We start from the raw sequence: 19,710 nt of genomic DNA on the forward strand, positions 1-19,710 counted from the left end.
TCGGGCAGATAGGGAAGCTAGGCCAGCCCAGCCCTGCTGGCTGTGGTTCTCAAGCCAGTTTCCCATCTATAGGATAGAGTGTTGCTGGGTGGGTCAGTCTGATAAGGGGGGGGCCAAGGCTGCGGGTGATCAGCCAGCAGCGGGGGAGCCAAAGGCAAGGGCTCGTCCCTGTGGTCTGAGCAGGGGTCCCTGAGACCAACTCTTACAGACCACACTTGTGTAGAAAAAAGTTTTTAATAAGTAAAAATGGCTAAGCTTCCAAAAGTTCTTAAATAGGATTTCAGAGGGGGGAAAATGTCAGGAGGCCAGTGAGTAAGGAGCCTGGTGCCAGGCAGGTGAGCAGCAGAATCCCCACCCCCCTGGCCTCCCACCAGCCATAAATACAGCCCAGCCCTCGGCAGGGAGGGCCGCGCTCCTGCATACACCTAGGAACACTATATACATACCCGGCACAGGGCCCGCCTCGGAGGCCAGGGCTGCCCCAGGATGCCTGCCAGGTGCCCAGATCCCATGGTTCCTGTGCCTTCTGGGGGCTCCTCAGCCCACCCCTTACACACAGGGCCTGGCAGGCTGGGGAAGAGGCTGACCAGGCCACGCAAGCGGCCCACCCTCCCCCCTACTCCTGCCCTCCCCACAAGGGCTCACCATTGGCCCGGGCCTGCTAGGTGGAGTGGGCCATCCCTGCCCTTCCAGCCCATGCCTTTTGCACCCACAGCCACGGCCAAGAGACACCATTTCCTTCTGAACACGTTTTCTCGTCTCTGAGCAGAAACAAGGCAGAACGGCTGCCTCCACTCCAGCCTCCGCCTCCCAGGCTCCTGGTGCTACAGCAGGAGCAGGCCGGCAAGGCCTCAGGCCCCAGTTCCCGAGTCCCCGGGCTGGCAGGGTGGACACGTCCGTCACACAGGCACCGGCCTGGACTTTCCTGCAGGAGGGGAAGAGAGATTTCGTCAGCCTCGGGGTATGCGGATGGGAGGGAGCCAGGCAGAAGCACACAGACAGCAGGCGGCAGCAGGACAGGCCCAGCCTTGAGCAGCCCTCTCCCCGGCACAGCCCTGCAACCCAAGGTGGGCAGGCGGGTGGGTGGGCAGGCCCAGGCCGCTGGCCCCACACTCACCTGGAGACTCTGCAGCCCCAGCCGTCAGGCTGAAATCAAAGTGACAGGTGTCTCACTGGTGGGCTTGCCTGGGGCTGGGACTCCCCAGGACCCTGAGGCCCCTACCTCCTTGGATCCAGCCCCTCCCAGGCCCCTCTGTGAGTGGGGCCACGTAGGGGGCTGGGGCTCTGGCTTCCAGTCCTATGTCTGGGCTCACTCCTCACCTGGGAAATAGGTGAGCCCTGCCCCCACCCTCCCCAGGAGCCAGGGCCCATGGCAGGGGTGCCTGGCCTGCTTTGGCAGATGTATGGCTTGAGCCCAGCCTCAGAGAATTGTGTCCTAGGCCTCAAACCACCAGCCCTGCTAGGAGCCCCAAGGGCTAGGTTCCTCCTTACACTACCCCCTCTCCAAGGGCCTTTGATTTCCCATCTGTAAAATGGGCCTAGCACTGCCTGCCTTGACTATTTCCCAGAGCCCGAAAAGGTTGTAAAACAGGTTCTGCATGAGTTTTATGAGCTTAAAAGAAAAACAAAAAGTCCATTCAGGCAAGGGCAGTCCAGTGGCTATCCACCCGTGGGGGAGGCTCACCCACACACCCCCCATTGGCCCACTCCCCAAAGGCTCACCCAAGGGCTGGAGCTTCCTCCGGATAGAGCCTGGGCGGCTGGTGGCTCCAGAGCCGGGGGCTGAGTGTGCTCGTGCTGAGGGCTGTGGGGTCTGGCAGGCTGGCTCCCACTGCGGGCAGATGTGAGAGGTGGGTGGGTGCCATGCTGCCCTGGCTCCCCATCTTCACCGTGCTTCCCCCCGCCCCCCACCATTCCCCTCCCCAGCCTCCTGAAACTCTGCTCATCTGCAAAATGGGCATGAGGACAGCCCCACCTCAGTTACTGCAAGAATTACCTGACATAACGTATGTAAAGAAGGGAAGGAGTTACTCCTGAGCACCGGTGTGCCAGCCTGCAACCCGCCCGCCCTCAGCCAGCTGAGATGGCCACAGGTAGTTCTGAGGCCAAGAAGTATTTAGACCAAAGAGGCTCCTGGCCGGGATGCTTGGGTGGCTCAGTTCGTTAAATGTCTGCCTTTGGCTCAGGTCATGATCCCAGGACCCTGGGACCGAGCCCCGGGTCAGGCTCTCGGCTCAGCAGGGAGTCTCCTTCTCCCTCTTGCACCCCTTTGACATCTTCCCCTCGTCCGTCCCCCATCCCAGACCCTCCTTCCTGCCCATGACCTGGACATGCCAGCCCAAGGTGCCTCGATGGCAGTCACCATACCTCCAGATGCTCCTGGCTGGACCAGGACCCGAGCTCTAACCTGCGGGACCCGGGGCCCAGCTCCACAGAGCGCACCCTCTCCGCAAACTTCAGGGAGTACAGAGTCTCACTGGTGTTCTTCTCCACGGGGGACACCTAGGGGACACGAGAGCTCATTCCCCCTCAGAACTGGAGGGGGCAGCGTGCGCATTGACTTTGGAGCTGCTGAGGACAAGGGTCCCTTCCCTGCACGGCCCGGGGTTCCTGGGCCACAGGGGCAGGAGGTCCGCGGTCGTGGTGCCGGCCAAGCCCCACACGCTGACGGCCAGCCTGCCTGGCCCACTGGAGGCCCTCACCTGCACCACCATGAGCGTCTTGCTGTCCCCACTGAGCGAGTCCTGCAGCAGGTAGGTGAGCTTGGAGTTGCGGAAGGGCACGTGGCCCTGGCGGGAGCGCAGCGCAGCAATGACATCCCCCAGGGCCGACAGCGACTTGTTGATGTGCTGCGCCTCCCTCAGGCGGCTGCCCTCGGCCCCCGACTTGCCCACGCGCTCCGAGCCAGCCAGGTCCACCAGGTTCAGCTTCCCTGCAGGGAGGGCGCCGGGCAGGTCAAGGCCGCCTGGGTGGCTGGGGGTCCTCCGAGCCGGCCGCCCGCGGCCCTCACTCACCCGTGGTGCGGAGGCCTGTGCTGCAGTCCACCCCGCGCACCGTCACAATGAGCAGGGCGTGCGAGCGGGAGCTGTGCTCATTCAGGTTCGTGAACTCGGTCGTGCGGTTAGTGTGGCCAAACTCAAACACCTGGTGGGGAGCAGGGAGGGCAGAAGCGCAGGGTTTGTAGGGAGGGCTCTGGAATCACCCCATCCCCGAGGACCGCTGGGAGGGGGCCTCTGTCGGAAACCCACGTGTCCTGTTCCAGCTCTGTGTGGCTTGTGGGCGGGGTCTCCCCAGCGCTTCCCCACCCCCCAGGCCCCCCAGGCTTGCACCTTGTTGATGTCGTCCACACTCTGCACCCGGAACTCCGTCAGCCCCGGCACGTACAGCTGCCCGCTGCCATCTGGGCACAGCCGGATCTCCAGCTTCTCCTGGGGCTCCTGCCCCAGCAGGTCCCTGCACAGACAGGCTAGATGGTCACTCCCTCCTCCCACTTCTGCCTCTGCTTGCACTGCTCCCCGGCCCCCCCCCCACCTGGAATGTTCTCCCACCACATCACACCTTCAGAAAGCCTTCCTTAACTGCTAAGCCCCTCTCCCCTCCAGGTCCTCCCCTGCACTCAGTCTGCTGAGGGCCAGAGACTGACTGTTCCCCCAAAGTCTCGTGGTGGTGCTACTCCTGCCTCCACGGTGCACTGAGCTCATGTGGGCAGCGTCCCCCAAATCCCCGCTCTCATTTCTCACCACCTGGTGTAGCCTACAGGGAGAACGGGTAGACTTGGAGGGGAAAGGAGCAGCTGGGTGTCCCAGGTGGACTCAGAGAGAGCCGTCCTCCCCACCGCCTGCCGGTTTGGGGCAGGACATGGGGCCCCGACTCCGAACTTCATCCCGCATGGCTCTGCACGGCCATGAGGAGCACAAAGCCAGCCCGGGGGCCCGTGCCCCGTGCAGGGCCTCCCACCTGAGGACCTCGTTGTAGATCTCGGCCGCGCTGACGGTAATGGTGTACTCCCAGTCGGACGCCTTCTCCTGCACCTCGGAGAAGAGCAGCTGCAGGGCCCGCTGGTTGATGCCTGGGTTCTCAGGGGTTCCCTGGGGGCAGAAGCAAGGCCCTGGTGAGCCAGGTCTCTCCTGACTGCAAGGGGTAGGCCATGCAGATGCTTGTGTGGGGTCTGTGGCCCCCTCCCCACTGGCGACCACTCCCAGGCCAGCCTTCCTGCCCAAAGCTTCCGCCTGCCTACTGGTCTGCCCCCAAACAGCCTCCCCTAGTTGCAAGCGACGTCACCTTCTTGGGCCTCAGTTTCCCCCACCTTTCCAGGGCATTGCCCTGCCAGGACTAGCCTGAGACTTAAAGCAAAGGGCTGGGTGGAGTGTTGGCGCAGGCCTGCACATGGGGCTGCTGAGCACCAGGTGCATACCCGCTCCTGGGGGCCCCCTGGGAACCAGTCATCTCCCTGCCACTGCCCAGAGGGTGGCTCATGTCAGGGAGGCCAGAAGCAGGGCTCTGTCGGTGGTGGAAGGGAGGCACAGGGAGAGCCGCAAGTGCCCTGGGGCCAGATGGGCTGGCCAGCCCTTCTAGAAAGAAATTTGGAGTCCTCGCCTGAGCTGTCGCCTCCCCTTATGTAGCACTTCCCCCCCTCCCCCGCCTTCTGGGGCTCAGGCCTCCCTGCCAGGCCTCACTACCCCTAGCATGCTCTGGCCTTGTGGCCTCAGCCCTGCTGATCCCCGTGCCTGGAATGCTCTTCCCCACACGCCCCCACGGCTGGCTCCAATGTCACCTCCTAGGGCAGGTGGCTTCATCCTCCCTTCAAAGGCCCGATCCCTCCCTCACTACTGATTCTCCCCGGCACCTGACAGGACACAGCCTGATTTGCTGTGAGCACTGCTGTCTCCCCACTGGCGGGCTGGCTTGGGGGGGGGGTGTGACACTTTGGTCACAGCTGTGCCCGGCCCCCAGAACGTGCCTGGTGTACATGGGCCTCGGCAGGTATTGGAGGAGAGAGTTAGGAGTCCACTCCAACCCCCTCACCCCCCACCCCTTGCTTGGCCTGCCCTCCACTAAGCGGTCTCATCAGTCCCAGAACTAGCGCAACGGCAGGGTCCACACAGTGAAGAGCGAGCCACCATGGCAGCCTCCCCGAAAGGTGCCTGTCCAGACGCTGGGACACCTGTCCTCACCCCCTTCCAGAGAACCCCACAGCACCCCCTCAAGAGCTAGGGAAATGCTAAGGCGCAGAAGACACCCCTGGGGCCACCTTCCATTTTTATGTAGAGTTGAGATTCTTCCTCCTAATGCTCCCCTCTCCGGCCCCTCTGCATCGCGGGGGGGCTCAGCCGCCAGCCGGGAGATGAGGCCCCGCCCTGGCAGCAGAGACTGCCCTCATTCATCCTAAAACCCCAGGGCCCAGCGCAGGGCAGCCAAACAGCAGGAGCGCCGTAAATACTTGGAGGTGAAATGAAAGCCCCTCCTGAGAGGTCTCAAGGCGTTCTGGCCTAGACTCTGGCATCAGAGGGATCTCTGCCTGAGGTCTGAGTGTTGGCAGTGCACCAGCCCACCCCATACCCACCGGGACCGTCTCAGCTCCTCCTGGGCAAGATGCCCCCCTCTTCAGGCCTGGTGCCTTGGGGCTAACACAGCAGATGACCAGCTCTGCTCCTGTATCGCCTGAAACCTGAATGCACGAGGGCAGCAAGGGGGTGGTTCTCACCAGCGGAACCCCTGCCCCTGCAGCGGGTACCCACCTCCATCGTGTATGTCTTGCCGGCACCCGTCTGGCCATAGGCGAAGATGCAGACGTTGAAACCATCGATGCAGGAGGTGATCAGGGCTTGTACCTCCTGGAACACCTGGGGAGGGGACACAGGATGGAGATGGCAAGCCCCCTGTGCGCCCTCCACCAGCTCTAAGTCCTGCCACCTCCCCCGAGCGCGCTCTCCTTCAGCAATAACACGGCATCTATTGTTACTGGCAAGTGGCTCACTGTGGAAGAATTTACGACTAATAGGTCACAACAGACATCAGTGGGCAATCGGGTTGCCAAGACTGAAGGGAAGACAGGACAGTGCCTCCCGCCCGCCAGCGCCTGAGGAAGGGCTGCCCGGCACCTCTAGCTTCTACCACACCAAGGGACAGCTCAGCAAAACGAAGGCGGAGGCCAGCACGTGCCTGGCGGCTCCTGCAGCCTGCCTGCCTGCCAGCAGAGGACGGGGCAAAGGTGAGGCCAAGCACAGGGACAGGAGGGTACAGGCAGGTACAGGCCGGACAGGCCTGGCCAGTCAGCCCTGGCAGAGACAAGAACGCTGCCGAGACCATGTTGCTCTCACGGGCTGAGGGCTCTGCAGGGCAGCAGGGCGGTCCTAGGAAGACCTGTGGGACTGAGCCCCGTGCTCGGCGCAGCCAGGGTCAGGTGGGTGGGCGGGACTGAGTGTAGGAGGGGCTCCGTGGGTGGGAGGGGCCCTGTGGGTACGCAGGGACACGTGCATGGGAGGGGCCTAAGCGGGGGCGGGGCTGTAAGGGTGGGAGGAGCCGCGTAGATGGCCTAGGCTGTCCTCGAATCTCTTCCCCGCAGAGGCTTCTCATCGTGTCTTAGCTTCCCACTCTCTTCTCACCTCCAGTGGAAGGAGCGAGGCATGCCAGCACCCCAAGCCTCTCCATTTTGTCTCTCCCATTCTTATATTTCTTTCTGTCCATGCCCCCATCATCTCTCCCTGCGTGTCCCCTCCCCCCACCAACTGCTCTATCCGTTTCCCCACAGGGCCACACTCACGTCCTGCTGTGAGGCCCGCGGGGAGAAGACCTTGTCCAGCTCAAAGGTCACAGGCTTTCCTTTGTGCAGCAGGTGGATGATGGAGTCATCGTCAGCATCGAAGGTCACAGCGTTGGTCGCATCAGGTCCTTCCCCGTCCTCTTTGGTGACTGGCCGGACACGAGCAATCACCCGGATGTTCCCTGGATTGTGTAGGGGAGGACAGAAGGGTACATACAGGCTTGGCCAAGATCAGACTGCCTCCCCACTGGCGTCCTTTGGTGTCCTGAGCAGCCTGGTGGCTCAGGAACCCCCAGCCTTCTGAGCAAGGCCCCCCACAACGCTGTTACCAGTCACTCACACTATCATGAATTCATGTATCAGTACACTTTCTTCCTGGGCAAACCAGCTAAGAGTGGGAGCTTCACGTTGGGGACAGGGAGGAAAGGTCAATTGTGGGGCTCGGGCACTGCACCCAGTCCGGTTGGGATACCAAATGGACACTCTGTATCTCTGGACTTCAGTTTCCTCTATACAGTGAGGGGCGTGGGTCCCAGTAAGCCAAGGGACTTGTTCTGTCATTCTGAAAGGGCTTTGTGAATACCCGGACAGGGCTTGGGAATGAGATGGTTAAAGAGAACCAGACAGCAGGTGGACAAACAGCACATGGAATGGGGACGGGCAACCAGGCAACTCTGAGCTGACTGGGGGCATAGACTGTGCCATCCCCTTGCTTCAAGCCCTTCCGTGGGAGCTCAGTGCTCCTGAATGAAAAACTCCCCCATGACAGCCAGCATGTCCCCACCTTCCCCTTCACCTGTACAAGCCAACTCACTATCCAGGCCTCAGCTGCGGCTTTGCCTCCTCCAGGAAGCCCAGCAACACCCCTGACTGTCAGACACCGAGCGGATCTTAGAGCCCCTCCCCGCCCAATAACAAGGGCAGTGTCTCCGTTCTCTGGGTGATTACTGATCACTGTATGCCCCCTGCCCCAGCTGCAGTGAGCACCGTAGCCACAGCACCTGCGGACCCATGACCACGTCTCAGCATCTGGAACAGCACTGGCCAGAGCAGCCCTCCTTCACTTGTTGTGCGGTGGACAGGCAGTCTCGAGCCCCACCAGGCCCTCGGTCAGAACAAGCTGCCTGCCAGCCACCCACCGCCCAGGGCTTCCCTACCCCAGCTGGGGCTGCCACGGGCACGGGGCGTGGGGGGCGGGGAGGGCTTCAAAGGTGAACGGATCCAAGTCCAGGTCCAGGGTGGACCATTTAGTAGTCACGTGGGTTTGAGCCAGTTCCCTGACTTCTCTGGGCCCGGGGTCTCTGTATCCACAGAGAGGGGGACCCACAGTAGCCCCTCAGGGACCAGGCACAGGCCCCAAGGCGTGGTGCTGGGCTGGGGGGGAAGGGCAGCATCGGCTCCGAGCCAGGTCGGGACCCCATGCCCGGGAGCCCCCGCTTGCCCCCGGCAGTTACCTTTCAGCCGCACGAGCTCGTTGTGACACTTCTTCCGCAGCTGCAGCTCCCGGCGGTACTTGCGCAGCAGCTCCTGGTTGTTGCTGTTGGCCTCCTCGATGGCCTGGCCGATCTGGCGGGGCCGCACAGTGCTGTCGGGGGCTGGCTCCACCGACCCGACTTACCGCGTGGCCTGCGCCCGCCTCCCACCCAGGGCGGAGGACGTGGCATGGGCTGTCCCACGTCAACTCCTTCCAACAGCCCCCGTGGGGAGGTGCGGCTGCCGGGCCCCCTTGACAGAGGAATACACCAAGCCTCAAAGACGAGCCTCAAAGACAGATGAAGCTCCAGGCGGCCCTGCTGCTACAGCAACAGCCGGGACTCCGCCCTCACTCCCCAGGACTAGCACCTGACCATCATATGAGTCAGCCGGAGCCAAATTCCAGCTCTACCCCTGAACAGCTGGGGGACCTAAGGCAACCAGCTCAGGCATCAGGTCTCATTTTTCTCATCTGTAAAATGGGAATAACACCATCTCGTCTGTGGATCTGTAGCACCCGGGAGGTTAACGATCTCCAAGTCACACTTCATTAGGGGAAGAAGCAATATGCAGACCACGCATGCAGATGTTCCCCTTTGCTGGGCAGAAGGGAAGTGTGTCTGTGCACCCAAAGACATCCACGGGCTTCAGGAGCTCAGAAGACTGGGGCAAGCGGGCGGGGGGGTGGGGAGAGGCGCGGGGGAGGAATTCTGACAGACATCCACCTCCGGGGGCGCTGGCCAGGGCGCCAGAGAAGGGCCCTTCCTTTTCATCCGATGCCCTTCTGCACACCTTGAACTTTCTACTGTGTCCATGTGTTAGTGACATTATTTTTCTACAGAAGAACTATTTTCTATTCCCGAAATATATCAGCCTCTCTGCCCTGCAGGGCTGTGGTACCGATTCAAGGAGCTGACAGCTATAAAAGGCTTAGCACGTAGGAGGCACTTAAGAGACACTGGCTGTTCTCATACTATACAAGTACAGCTTAAGAAAATGAAAACTAACAGATGTAAGAATATATGTAGCACGTGTGAAATATAAGGATATATGTTGCATGCTTGGTTTAAAGAGTCATAATAAGGGCGCCTCGGTAGCTCAGTCGGTTAAGCGTCTGACTCTTGATTTCAACTCAGGTCCTGATCTCACGGTCGTGAGATCAAGCCCCGTGTTGGACTCTGTGCTGGGCATGGAGCCTGCCCAGCACAGATTCTCCCTCTGCCTCTCCTCCCCACTACTCTAAAAAAATAAAATAAAAAATAGTCATAAGACAAATACCAAACACCTGCCCCTGACCAGTCTGTTTCTCAGCCCGTGTGAGTGGGGGAGGAGAGCTGTTGCCTGGGGGGGGGTTGCGGCATTTTGCAATGGAGCCCTGGGCTCCAGGGCCTCTGCGAGCCTCCCTGTCCGCTCAGCACTCACCTCGGCCTTGACGCTCTTGAGGGCCTCCTGCAGGAGCAGGGGGAAGCCGCGCACCTGCCGCTTGAGCCCATTGTAGTCGCTGGCGAGGGTCCGCAGCGCCGGCTGCAGTGTCAGCAGGTTGGTCCGGACACCTTGGGGGACAGGAGAGGTGTCAGGCAGACAGGGGGAGGGGCCGCGGGGGGTGCGGGAGCCCAGCCAGCCAGCTCACCTGCCAGGTTCTCGTGCACAGCCTTCATCTCCACCTGGGCTCTGGCAAAGGCCTCCTCAATGGCTCGGTTCTTGTCTTCCTCCAGGGACTGCATCTCCTCCAGCATCTGCCCGTGCGCCCGCTCCAGCTCTGACTCGTACATGGCGATCTGACGGCCCAGACCAGAAACTCAACGTGGGGCTCGGGAGGGAGAGGGGTGGGTGCCAGAAAGAAGCCCCGCGCCCTACTCCACACACGCACGTGAGTGAACAGCGCCCCCGACAGGTCCGCACAAACACACACGCAGGAGAGGAGCGGATGGTCATCTCGCTCCCCGAAAGGCCAGTGAGCTCCATGCAGCTACTCCCTTCATTAGCCCCGACACCTGCCCCAGCACAAGCCACAGGCCCGAGGAGAGCAGGGGAGAGGATTTGTTAGAATAGCGACCAGGACCCCTTTCCAAGAACGTGTGTGCTGAGCCCTGTGTGAGGACACTCTTGGAATTATGTCCCTGAGCAACCCCCAGGGAGGTGGGTTCTGCGAGTGCATCATTTTACAGAAGAGGAAACAGAGACATAGACAAAACCAGGGAGAGAAGGGACTAGAACCCAGGTCTGTGCCCCACCCCCCCGAGTGCTGACCCACTGCACTGTACTGAAGGCCCGCCTCTGGCTCTGCAGCCCAGTGTGCCCCCCCTCTCCCTCAGCCCCACCCCCAGCCTGTGCACCTGCGCCCGGAGCTGCGCGGTCAGCTGGTGCGAGCTCTGCAGCTGCCGCTCCATCTCCTTCAGCACCTGCCTCTGCATGGCCACCTGCTCCTGCAGGTGCTGGTTCCGGGCCTGGGACTCGCTGAGGGCCTGCTTGGTCTTGGACGACTCCACCTCCACGGTCCTGATGACGTACTGCAGGGGGAGGGAGGGACAGGCGTGTGGAGGTGCGAGGGTGCCTCGGCCTCACTCTGGGGGCCCTGAGACGCAGCTGGCCTTGGGAGGGGACCCTCAGGGACATCTCATCCACAGCCGCTGGAAAAAACTAGAGGAGCTTAAAGGTGCTGGCTTTCCAGGACGCTGCAGGCCCTCTGGGAATCCTCTCATTTCAGTAAGCCCACCAAGAGCCTGGCTGTGGCCCCAGCCCGGGCACAGAACAGACAAGAAGGGCCAAGATGAGGGCAGACTCTCAGATGCGCCACACCCATGCCTGGCACGTGTGGGCGCCTCAAGCCTCGGGTGCCAGATGCTTACTGTGTGCCTGGCCCTGGACGGCAAGCGGGGGCGGGGGGGCCGCAAGACTGAGCGCAGACCTGGAATGATTCTTCCAAACACTTGCTGTTACTCATTCACCAAGACAAGCCCCTCATCAGCGCGGCCCTGCCCTGGGAGCCAGGGGCCGAGAGAGCAAGGGCCCCGCCGGTGGCCACCGCCAGAGGCTCACCTTGATGGGCGGCGACTGGGCCCGCAGGCTGGCGATGGTCTCGTGGCTGTCTCGCAGGCGCCTGCTCAGCCGCTCCTCCTCCTGCGCCTTCTCGGCCAGGCAGTCCTTGAGCCGCAGCTCGACCTCCGCCAGCCGGTCGGTCTTCTGCTGCACCTCCAGGTTCAGCTCGGACAGCATGCCCTTGTTCTCGGCCACCTCCAGCTGCAGCTGCGACAGCTTGTCCCGGAGCTGGGCGCTCTCCTGCAGGCAGGGGTCAGACAAGCAGGCAGGGGTCACTGCGAGGGACCGGGGTCACCGTTAGGGACCCGGCCCTCCGGGAGCAGCTGGGGCCGGGCCAGCCCGCTCACCTGGCTGTGCTCGCAGCCCACGCAGGGGGCCGCTGGCTTGCCCCGCAGCTCTTGCAACTCGGCCTCGAAGCGCCGCATCTCCTGCCTCAGCCGCTCATTCTCCACCACCAGCAGGTCACGGTGCTTCTCCAAGTCCGTGCCCCCCTGCAGAGAGCCGGGGCACAGGGGGCGCATGTGGCCAGGGCAGACCCGGGAAGCAAAGAGTGAGGAGGCCAAGGGCGGACAAGGGCAGGGGAGAGAGCAGGAGAGAAAGAAAAAGGCAGGCGAGGGAGGGAGGCGAGCAGGAGCTCAAGAGGGACATAAGGAGAAGACAGGAGAGAAGGGGAGCCAGAGGGACAGCCTTCACCCGCCCCTCTCCTTCTATTTTCCTGAGTGTGAAAGTAACAAGAGAGTCGTATTTATGCAGAGTTCACACTCCTAGTTTACACCAGCAGACGAGAATTAACCTCTCTCCGTTTGGGGGTCACACAGCCTCTGAGGGCCTAGTGAGTGGTGACAAGTGTTCAGGGAGCATCTCCCCGGCTGAATGGCAGTCTGCTGGGCGCAGATGCGGCCCCCACTTGGGCTGGACATGAGGGCTCTGGAGAGATAGGGTCCCGCACCCCATGTGGAAGGGTCAGTCTGCACAGGGCCGGGCCAGCCCCCCGCAGCCCCCACCTTAGGACGGCACGTTGAGCCTCACCAGCTCGGATCGAAGGCGGCTCACTTCCTGGGCCTGGCTAATGAGCTTCTCCTTCAGGTTTTCCACCTGCCGGCACAAAGCCACGGTCACGGTGAGCCTGGTTCCTCACCTCCAGCCCCCGCCCTCCCTGTGCGCAAGCATCAGGGCACACCTGGGACTCCAGGTGAGAGACACCTGCCCCATCCCAACAGCCTTCAGCACCCTCGCCCACCACAAGATCCAGGTAGCCCAGGCTCTGAGGAAAGTCTGGGGAGCAAGCACACCAGAGGTGACCCCTGCACCACTCTGAGGCCACGCCAGACTCAGGAGGCTGACCCTCAGGACCCCTGCCTTGCACATGCCCTTGCCATGGCCTGTGTCTACTTAGATATTTGTAATTTTATATTCTTTTTTTTAAAAAAGGGCTCCCAAATTGTATAAACTCCAGACACGACAAAACCTACATCAGTCTTTGCCCAGTCCCTAGATTTTTCCATTCAAGGGGTGCCTGGCAAGTCAGCCTGTGGAGACAGGTCTACCAGCGACAGGGCACATCTCAGACCTGTGTGTCCCCTGCCCCCAGCTCCCAGTCTGCCTTGCTGGAGAGTTGGGCCAGCAGAGAAGGGAGTGCGCACCCCATCAGGAGGCAAGGGTGGCCTGGCCAGCCAGAGCCTGGGGAAGGGGAAGCCACCAAGATGCCTGCTCTGAGAGTGCACATCCCAGGACGGCGACACTCCCCTTGAGCTGTCCTCTAGGTGGCCACCCCTCCTGCAGGCCCCAGACCCCAATTCCACATTAGCCCCCCTCCAGGAACCTCCTGGGAAGTAACCCAAAAATAGCCTATCACTTTGGCACCAGTGTTCCTCAAAGCATTTGGGGGTCTTCTCACAGAACATTCTGTGAATGACCGTACTTGACCACACCTCACCTTGAGAAGGCCCAGTGAGAGTCAGACTCACTCTGTGGGGGGCTAGGAAGTGGGTTTTACCCAAGCAGGCCACAAATCACTAGGTTCTTATTACTAAGTGACAGCTGAGCGAGTCTGCTGCCTGCAGGGGCCAGGCCAGCCAGGTAAGGCGGGTGAGGGACAGCGCAGGTCCACCCGGAGGAAGCAACCACGGCACCCTCCCTGCAGGCCACGGCCGGGAACACATAGGCCCACGTCTCCAAACTTCTGACCTTTCAAGAGAGGCCAGATGTTGGGATGTCGGGGTGTGTCAGAGCTCCCCATTTTACATGGCTGAGATATCATCCACGGTCTGTGGCAGCATGCGGACACACACACAGGAGCTCGGGCTCCTGGAGCTGGAGAGGGCAGCTGGTGAGGGAACAAATGGACCAAAGACCAGGCCTACGCCTCTTCTCTGCCTGCTCCAGCGCCCCTTCCCTTGAGAGCCTGGCCTGAGCAGCGCTCCGTTCCTCCGGCCTTAGCGTCGAGCGAGGGACATCTCGCAAAAGGCAGCCTGTTACTCCTTGGCCGCGGAGCTGGGTGTAACCTCCATACCCAGCAGGGGAATGGTCAGGTAAGTCACCGCGAGTGCTGGCGCGGCTACAGTTAGGGCCGTGTTTGTCAGAAGTTTTAAGTGACCTGGAGGAAGACTCCTCAACATACTAAGTCAAAATCCCAAAAACAAAACTGGGCCTGCAACACCAAAAAGTGGAGGTCTCTGGACTACAGGATTATGCCCGACAAATTCTTGGTGCTTTCAGGCAATTTTTAAGTCTCAAATAATATGTATTCCTCTCACACTCCCCCATCCTGAAATAGGTGGGTCTACCTCCCCTTGAAAGGTTGGGGTGTCCCCGCCCCCCTTCCTTCCCTCAGAAATCACCCCGGGAAGACCCACTTGCACTGAGCAGGTGCCCCAGACAGGCTGCTTCCTCAGCACCGAGCTGGGTGTGCTCTGACCTCGCTAGTCCCTAATGCCACCGGCGCTCCGAGCCGGATGCAGTGAAAGCGGGGTTTTCCAGTGCTTACTCGGGGGGTCAGGATGCCCGCCCACCACTGGCCTACAGCCCAGGCTCCTGCTCCCTTCTTGCATCACAATCAGAACTCTGGGTGCTCCTGGGCTCTGCCTGGAATCTCTGAGGGGTGCCCCAAAAGGAAGTGGCTGCAAAAGGGGGCAGGCTGGGAGTGTGCGGGGGGGTTGAGGAAGAGGCTCCAAAAGACTCTTTTCGTCAGAGATGTCAATCATCTCCTGGCTCGCCTCAGACAGCGGGTGGGACACAGGCCACCAACACTGTGGGGGGCCTGTCAGGCCCAAGCCACTCCGTGGTGCGTGGGGACAGCGGCTGGCAGACCAGCTGCATTTGGGGTTGGGGAGTGAGAATGTGCACTGCTCAGGAGCGGGACGGTCACCCTCCACCCAGAGGACTCTGCTTCAGGAGCAGGGAGGGCAGAAAGTGGGGTGCTGGGGGTGAACCGAACCAGAGAGCAAGGCCTTCCAGGGGAGAGAGCTCCTGTAGGCATCCCTTCACACACCCGCCCCAGCCTGGAGTCAGGGTGGTGCTTGCACCTGGAGGCAAAGAGGGCAGGGACCTTCCCTATCACCCCTGAGACACCTGGCCCCAGCAGGTGACCCCAGCAGGTGACCAGCACCCAGTAGATACTCAATGAGCACTTGAAGTAACAGCGGACAGGCAGCACGCACACTTCCGAGTGCAAAGAGCCAGGCCAAAGGAGAAGCAGGCTCCAGGCAGGCTGCCGATGTCAACCCCAGGGCCGAGGAAGGGACCAGGCTGGGTTTGTGCCCCATCCCTGCCCGGGCTCAGGCTCCCCGGCAGCCGGAGAAACTGGGTCATGGGCCTGGTGCAGAGGGCCTCCGTGGGAGCGGGGAGCCGGGGCCTGTCTGCCACAAACCCACATTTGCATCTCTCTGCAGAAGCAGGCTCCAAAGAGGGTGGGGCTGCCCTGCGCAGGTCTGTGTTCTCAGCTGTCTGCTCCCATCAGTGCAGACAACCTGCTGATTACCTTCCCACCTCCCACCAAGCCTGGCTCATGATCACCAGCTCTCTTCGGAGGAAAAGAGGGCTTTCCCAATGGCAGGACCAAGGCGTTGCTGAGCTGAAAAGGCAAGAGGTCCTGGGATCCAGAACACCTCAAGGAAACAGAGGCCAGGGGGCAGCCCTGGGAAGCACTCCATCCTGTCCCCACACACGCCCCCTCTCAGGACACCTGACTCCTGGCCACACGACCACTGACTGTGCCTGTCTAGCCGCATCCACCCTGCCCTGCCCACGGCCAAGTTTTCACATTCGAGTCCTTCTGCCACTGAGCAACAGTTGAGCACATGGGTTCTCAGGCCAGACAGCCCAGCTTTCTAATACAGACATCACCCTCCCCCCTGGATAACCTTGGAGAAGTCTCAACATGGCCTTGCCTCTTGCTTTCCTCCTCGGGATAATGAGGCTACCCCCGGGAGAATGTCTGCAGGATTAAGTGAGATTAAATGAGATAATACATGTAAAGCACTTAATGAGTTCTATTGTTAGAATGAAGGCCCCTAAAGGCAGGGATATTTATCTCTTGAGTAGGTGCCCCACTCCAGAGCCTAGGACAGCAGCTGGTACATAGCAGGTGCTCAGTAAATGCACGTAGAAAGAATGCTGACTGAACAACAGCCAGGTAGAGCAGGGTCTCTGAGGGAGGCTGTCAGGCAGGGCGTGGGGCAGGAGGGCTGCTGGACTCCGGGGCCCTGCTGGGGCGCCAGAGGAAGGACGCTCACTTCTGCCAAAGGCAGGAGCTGCTCCAAGGCTCCAGGCCGCGGGTGCCACGTGGGAATGGCAGCCCAGACATGCCTCGTCTTCCAATATTTTCTGACAAAATATAAGTCCAGATTTTTACAAGAACTTAACTAAGGTTTAAAAATTGACAACTAGGGCACCTGGGTGACTCAGTCGGTTAAGCGTCTGCCTTTGGCTCAGGTCATGATCCCGGGGTTCTGGGATCCAGCCCCACACAGGGCTCCCTGCTCGACAGGGAGTCTGCTTCTCCCTCTCCCTCTGCCTGCTGCTCCCCCTGCTTGTGCTCGCTCTCTCCCCCTCTGTCAAATAAATAAATAAAACCTTTTTAAAAAATCTTTAAAAAAAAAAAAAAACCAGTTGTGCTTCTATACACTAACAATGAACAATCCCGAAAGGAAATTTAGGAAAAATTTCCATTTACAATAGCATCAGAAAGAATAAAATAGGAATAAACTAAATCAAGGAGGCAAAAGATTTGTACATTGAAAACTATAAAACGTTGCTGGAATCGATTAAAGAAGACATTGGTAAATGAAGACATCCCGGGGCATCTGGGTGGCTCAGTCCGTTCAGTGTCTGCCTTTGGCTCAGGTTGTGATCTCGGGGTCCTGGGATCGGGCCCCACGTCAGGGTCCCTGCTCGGTGGGGAGCCTGCTTCTCCCTCTCCCTCTGTCCCTCTCCCTTCTCGTTCTCTTTCTCTCAAATAAATAAATAAAAATCTTAAGAGAAAAGACATCTCATGTTCGTGGACTGTCATATTCTTAAGATGTCAGTATCACCCAAAGGGATCATCAGACTCAATGCAACCCCCATCAAAGTCCCAATGACATTTTTTTCAGAAATAGAAAAATCCATCCTAAAATTCATATGAAATCTCAAAGGACCCCAAATAGCCAAAACATACTTGCAAAAGAAGAGAAAGTTGGAGATCTTACACTTCCTGGTTTCAAAAGTTACTACAAAACTAAAGCAATGAAAATAATGAAGTTCTGGCATGAAGACAGACATAGACACCCATGGAATAGAATAGACAACCCAGAAATAAACCTTCACATATGTGGTCAATTGATTTTTGACAAGGGTACCAAGACCATTCAACAGGGAAAGGACAGTCTTTCCAACAAACGGTGTTGGGAAACTGTACGTTCACATGCAAAAGAATGGACCCTTGCCTTACACCACAGACAAAATTAACTCAAAACAGAGCAAGGACCTAAACGTAAAATCTAAAACTATAAAACTCTTAGAAGAAAACATAGAGGAAAACCTTCACGGCACTGAATTTGGCAGTGCTGTCTTGGATGGGACACCAACAACACAGGCAACAAAAGACAAAATAGGTAAGCTGGACTTTATCACAATAAAACTTTTTGTGCATCAAAAGACACCAAAAACAGGGTAGAAAGGCGACCCATGAAATGGGAGAAACTATCTGCAAATCATATACTGATACGGGGTTAATATTCAGAATACAGAGAGAACTACAACTCAACCACAAAAAAACAAAACAAAAACAAACAAAAAAGCAATCAGGATGGGCAAAGGACTTGAATGGACATTTCTCCAATGAAGACGACACATGGCCAATAAGCACGTGAAAAGATGCTCAACGTCATTAGTCATTAGGGAACTACAAACCAAAGCCACAATAAGAGACCACTTCACACCCATTATGATGGCTAGGATTTTTAAAAAACCCTCAGAAAATAACAGATATTGCTGGGAATGTGGAGAAACTGGGACCTTTGTGCACTGCTGGTGGGAATGTAAAATGGCGTACCCAGAGTGGAAAACAAAATGGTAGATTACTCAAACAATTTTAAGTAGAACTACCCTATGATCCAGCAATTGCACTTTGGCGTATTTACCAAAAAAGGAATTAAAATATCTCGAAGCAATATCTGCACATCCATGGTCATAGCAGCATTATTCATAATAGCTAAAATGTGGAAGCAACCCAGTGTCCACTAACGAATGAATGGATAAGCGAAGTGTGTGTATCCACACAATGGAATATTATTTTGCCTTAAAAAGGAAGGAAATCCTGGGGCGCCTGGGTGGCTCAGGTCATGATCTTGGGGTCCTGGGATCGAGCTCCGTGCTGAGCTCCCTGATCAGCAGGGAGTCAGCTTCTCCCCCTCCCTCTGCTCCCCCGACAACCCGCTCATACTCTCTCTCTCTCTCAAATAAATAAATAAAATCTTTAAAAAAAAAAGAAGAAGAAGGAGGAAATCCTGCCATTTGCAACAGCATGGATGAACTTGGAAAGCATTATGGTAAGTGAACTAAGCCAGTCACAAAAGACAGATACTATGATTCCACTTACACGAAGCACCAGGAATAGCTGAATTCACAGAGACAGAGAGCAGAACGGTGGATGGCAGGGCCGGGGGAGCGGGGTGGGGGAGTGGCTGGTTAGTATCTAATGGGAACAGTCTCAGGTTTGCAAGGTGAAGAGTTCTGGGGCTGACGGTGGTGATGGCTGCACAACGGTGTGGATATACTTAATACCACTGCGCTGTACACTTCAAGATGGTTGAAATGGTAAATTTTACATTATGTATAATCTATCACAATGTTTCTAATGGTTAAAAAAAAAAGAAACAAAGCAGGCAAACAAGACCCATTTGAAGGCTGGATCTAGTCTGCTAGTCTGTGGCCTCTGGGCATGACTTTTTAAGCTTCTATCTTGAGGTTCAGGGGCAATGAGGGGGGAGTGCAGTCCGGGCACGTGGAACACTGGCAGGAGCCTTGGGAGTGGGCAGCGCACTGCTCCAGCGATATCCACAAAGGAGAGGGGAGCTCGGGGCCACCAGGATGTGGCCCGGGGCTGTTGTTGCCATTGTCAAAGAGGGTCATCCAGACCAGCCACAGCCATACCAACACCAGTGGTCTCTGTGGCCTATGTCAGCTGGATGCCTGAAGACTGAGGACTTTGGTCTGACTGCTCCCCACAAGGAGCACGCTGGGCTCCCCGGTCAATACAAATATCTCCATCTGACATTTATCAGTGGGTACGCCTCCAAAGACTCCCGCCGCCCCCACAAGCCCAGGTCCCAGCGGGGATAACAGCAGCCCCCTTTAGAGTCAGCTTTGCCAGAGGGGCACGGGGGCTTCCTAAGATCATCACTTTGAACCCCCCAATTCTGGGGGGTAGATAAATTATCCCCACTTTCCGGGAAGAAAAACTGAGATCCCAAGAGATTAAGCCTTAGTTGAGCAACTCGCTCAAGGGCACCTGACAGCGAAGTGGTGGCCGTCGGACTGAAGCTCAGGTCTGTGGGACCCCCACAGGGCCCTCAAACGCAACTACCAGGGCTACCCTGCCCTTCAGGAAGCGCAGCATGGGAAGGCAGCCGCATTCAGAGGGCGAGTCTAGACGAGGCGGGGAACAAGGCACCGAGAGCATGAAGCAGCCTGTCTGTCTCTTCTCTTAGAGGAGCAGCATTCCGAAGAGCAGGAAGGTCGATCTGGGTCAAAGCACAGTGAGCCCGACAGGCGACCAGAGTGCGCAGAAGCAATAGCTCACAAGGCACGGACTTTAGAGTCTGCCACCTGTTTTTCCGTCCAGTCTCACGACTGGTCTGTCCAATAACCACGAAGCAACAGGTATCAGCCCCGGTTCAGACATTGGTACATGACGGCTCAGGGACGCAGTGACTTCCCACAGCTGCCCAGCGAGC

At 58.5% G+C, this 19,710-nt stretch overlaps 1 protein-coding gene across 5 annotated transcripts in view; it reads right to left on the reverse strand.

Moving 5' to 3' along the window:
• Positions 1 to 218: 218 nt before the first annotated feature.
• The window catches only part of KIFC3 (kinesin family member C3), a 32,864-nt gene continuing 13,372 nt past the window's right edge, over positions 219 to 19,710 (reverse strand). For 4 of the 5 annotated variants that reach the window (XM_034672778.1, XM_034672776.1, XM_034672780.1 and 1 more), the window contains 16 exons: positions 12,305 to 12,370; positions 11,623 to 11,766; positions 11,276 to 11,515; positions 10,573 to 10,746; positions 9,867 to 10,014; positions 9,659 to 9,789; positions 8,218 to 8,329; positions 6,764 to 6,945; positions 5,739 to 5,843; positions 3,958 to 4,088; positions 3,330 to 3,453; positions 3,015 to 3,144; positions 2,703 to 2,932; positions 2,368 to 2,502; positions 1,723 to 1,831; positions 219 to 925 (listed from right to left, as the gene is read on the reverse strand). In XM_034672778.1, the coding sequence (XP_034528669.1) occupies positions 900 to 925; positions 1,723 to 1,831; positions 2,368 to 2,502; positions 2,703 to 2,932; positions 3,015 to 3,144; positions 3,330 to 3,453; positions 3,958 to 4,088; positions 5,739 to 5,843; positions 6,764 to 6,945; positions 8,218 to 8,329; positions 9,659 to 9,789; positions 9,867 to 10,014; positions 10,573 to 10,746; positions 11,276 to 11,515; positions 11,623 to 11,766; positions 12,305 to 12,370 (2,187 nt within the window). In that variant the 3' untranslated portion in view covers positions 219 to 899. Of the gene's footprint in view, positions 926 to 1,117; positions 1,147 to 1,722; positions 1,832 to 2,367; positions 2,503 to 2,702; positions 2,933 to 3,014; positions 3,145 to 3,329; positions 3,454 to 3,957; positions 4,089 to 5,738; positions 5,844 to 6,763; positions 6,946 to 8,217; positions 8,330 to 9,658; positions 9,790 to 9,866; positions 10,015 to 10,572; positions 10,747 to 11,275; positions 11,516 to 11,622; positions 11,767 to 12,304; positions 12,371 to 19,710 lie in introns of all 5 variants that reach the window. The other variant, XM_034672777.1, reaches the window with a different exon arrangement.

The sequence above is a fragment of the Ailuropoda melanoleuca genome, chromosome 12 (genome assembly GCF_002007445.2).
Source record: "Ailuropoda melanoleuca isolate Jingjing chromosome 12, ASM200744v2, whole genome shotgun sequence".
Lineage (NCBI taxonomy): Eukaryota > Metazoa > Chordata > Mammalia > Carnivora > Ursidae > Ailuropoda > Ailuropoda melanoleuca.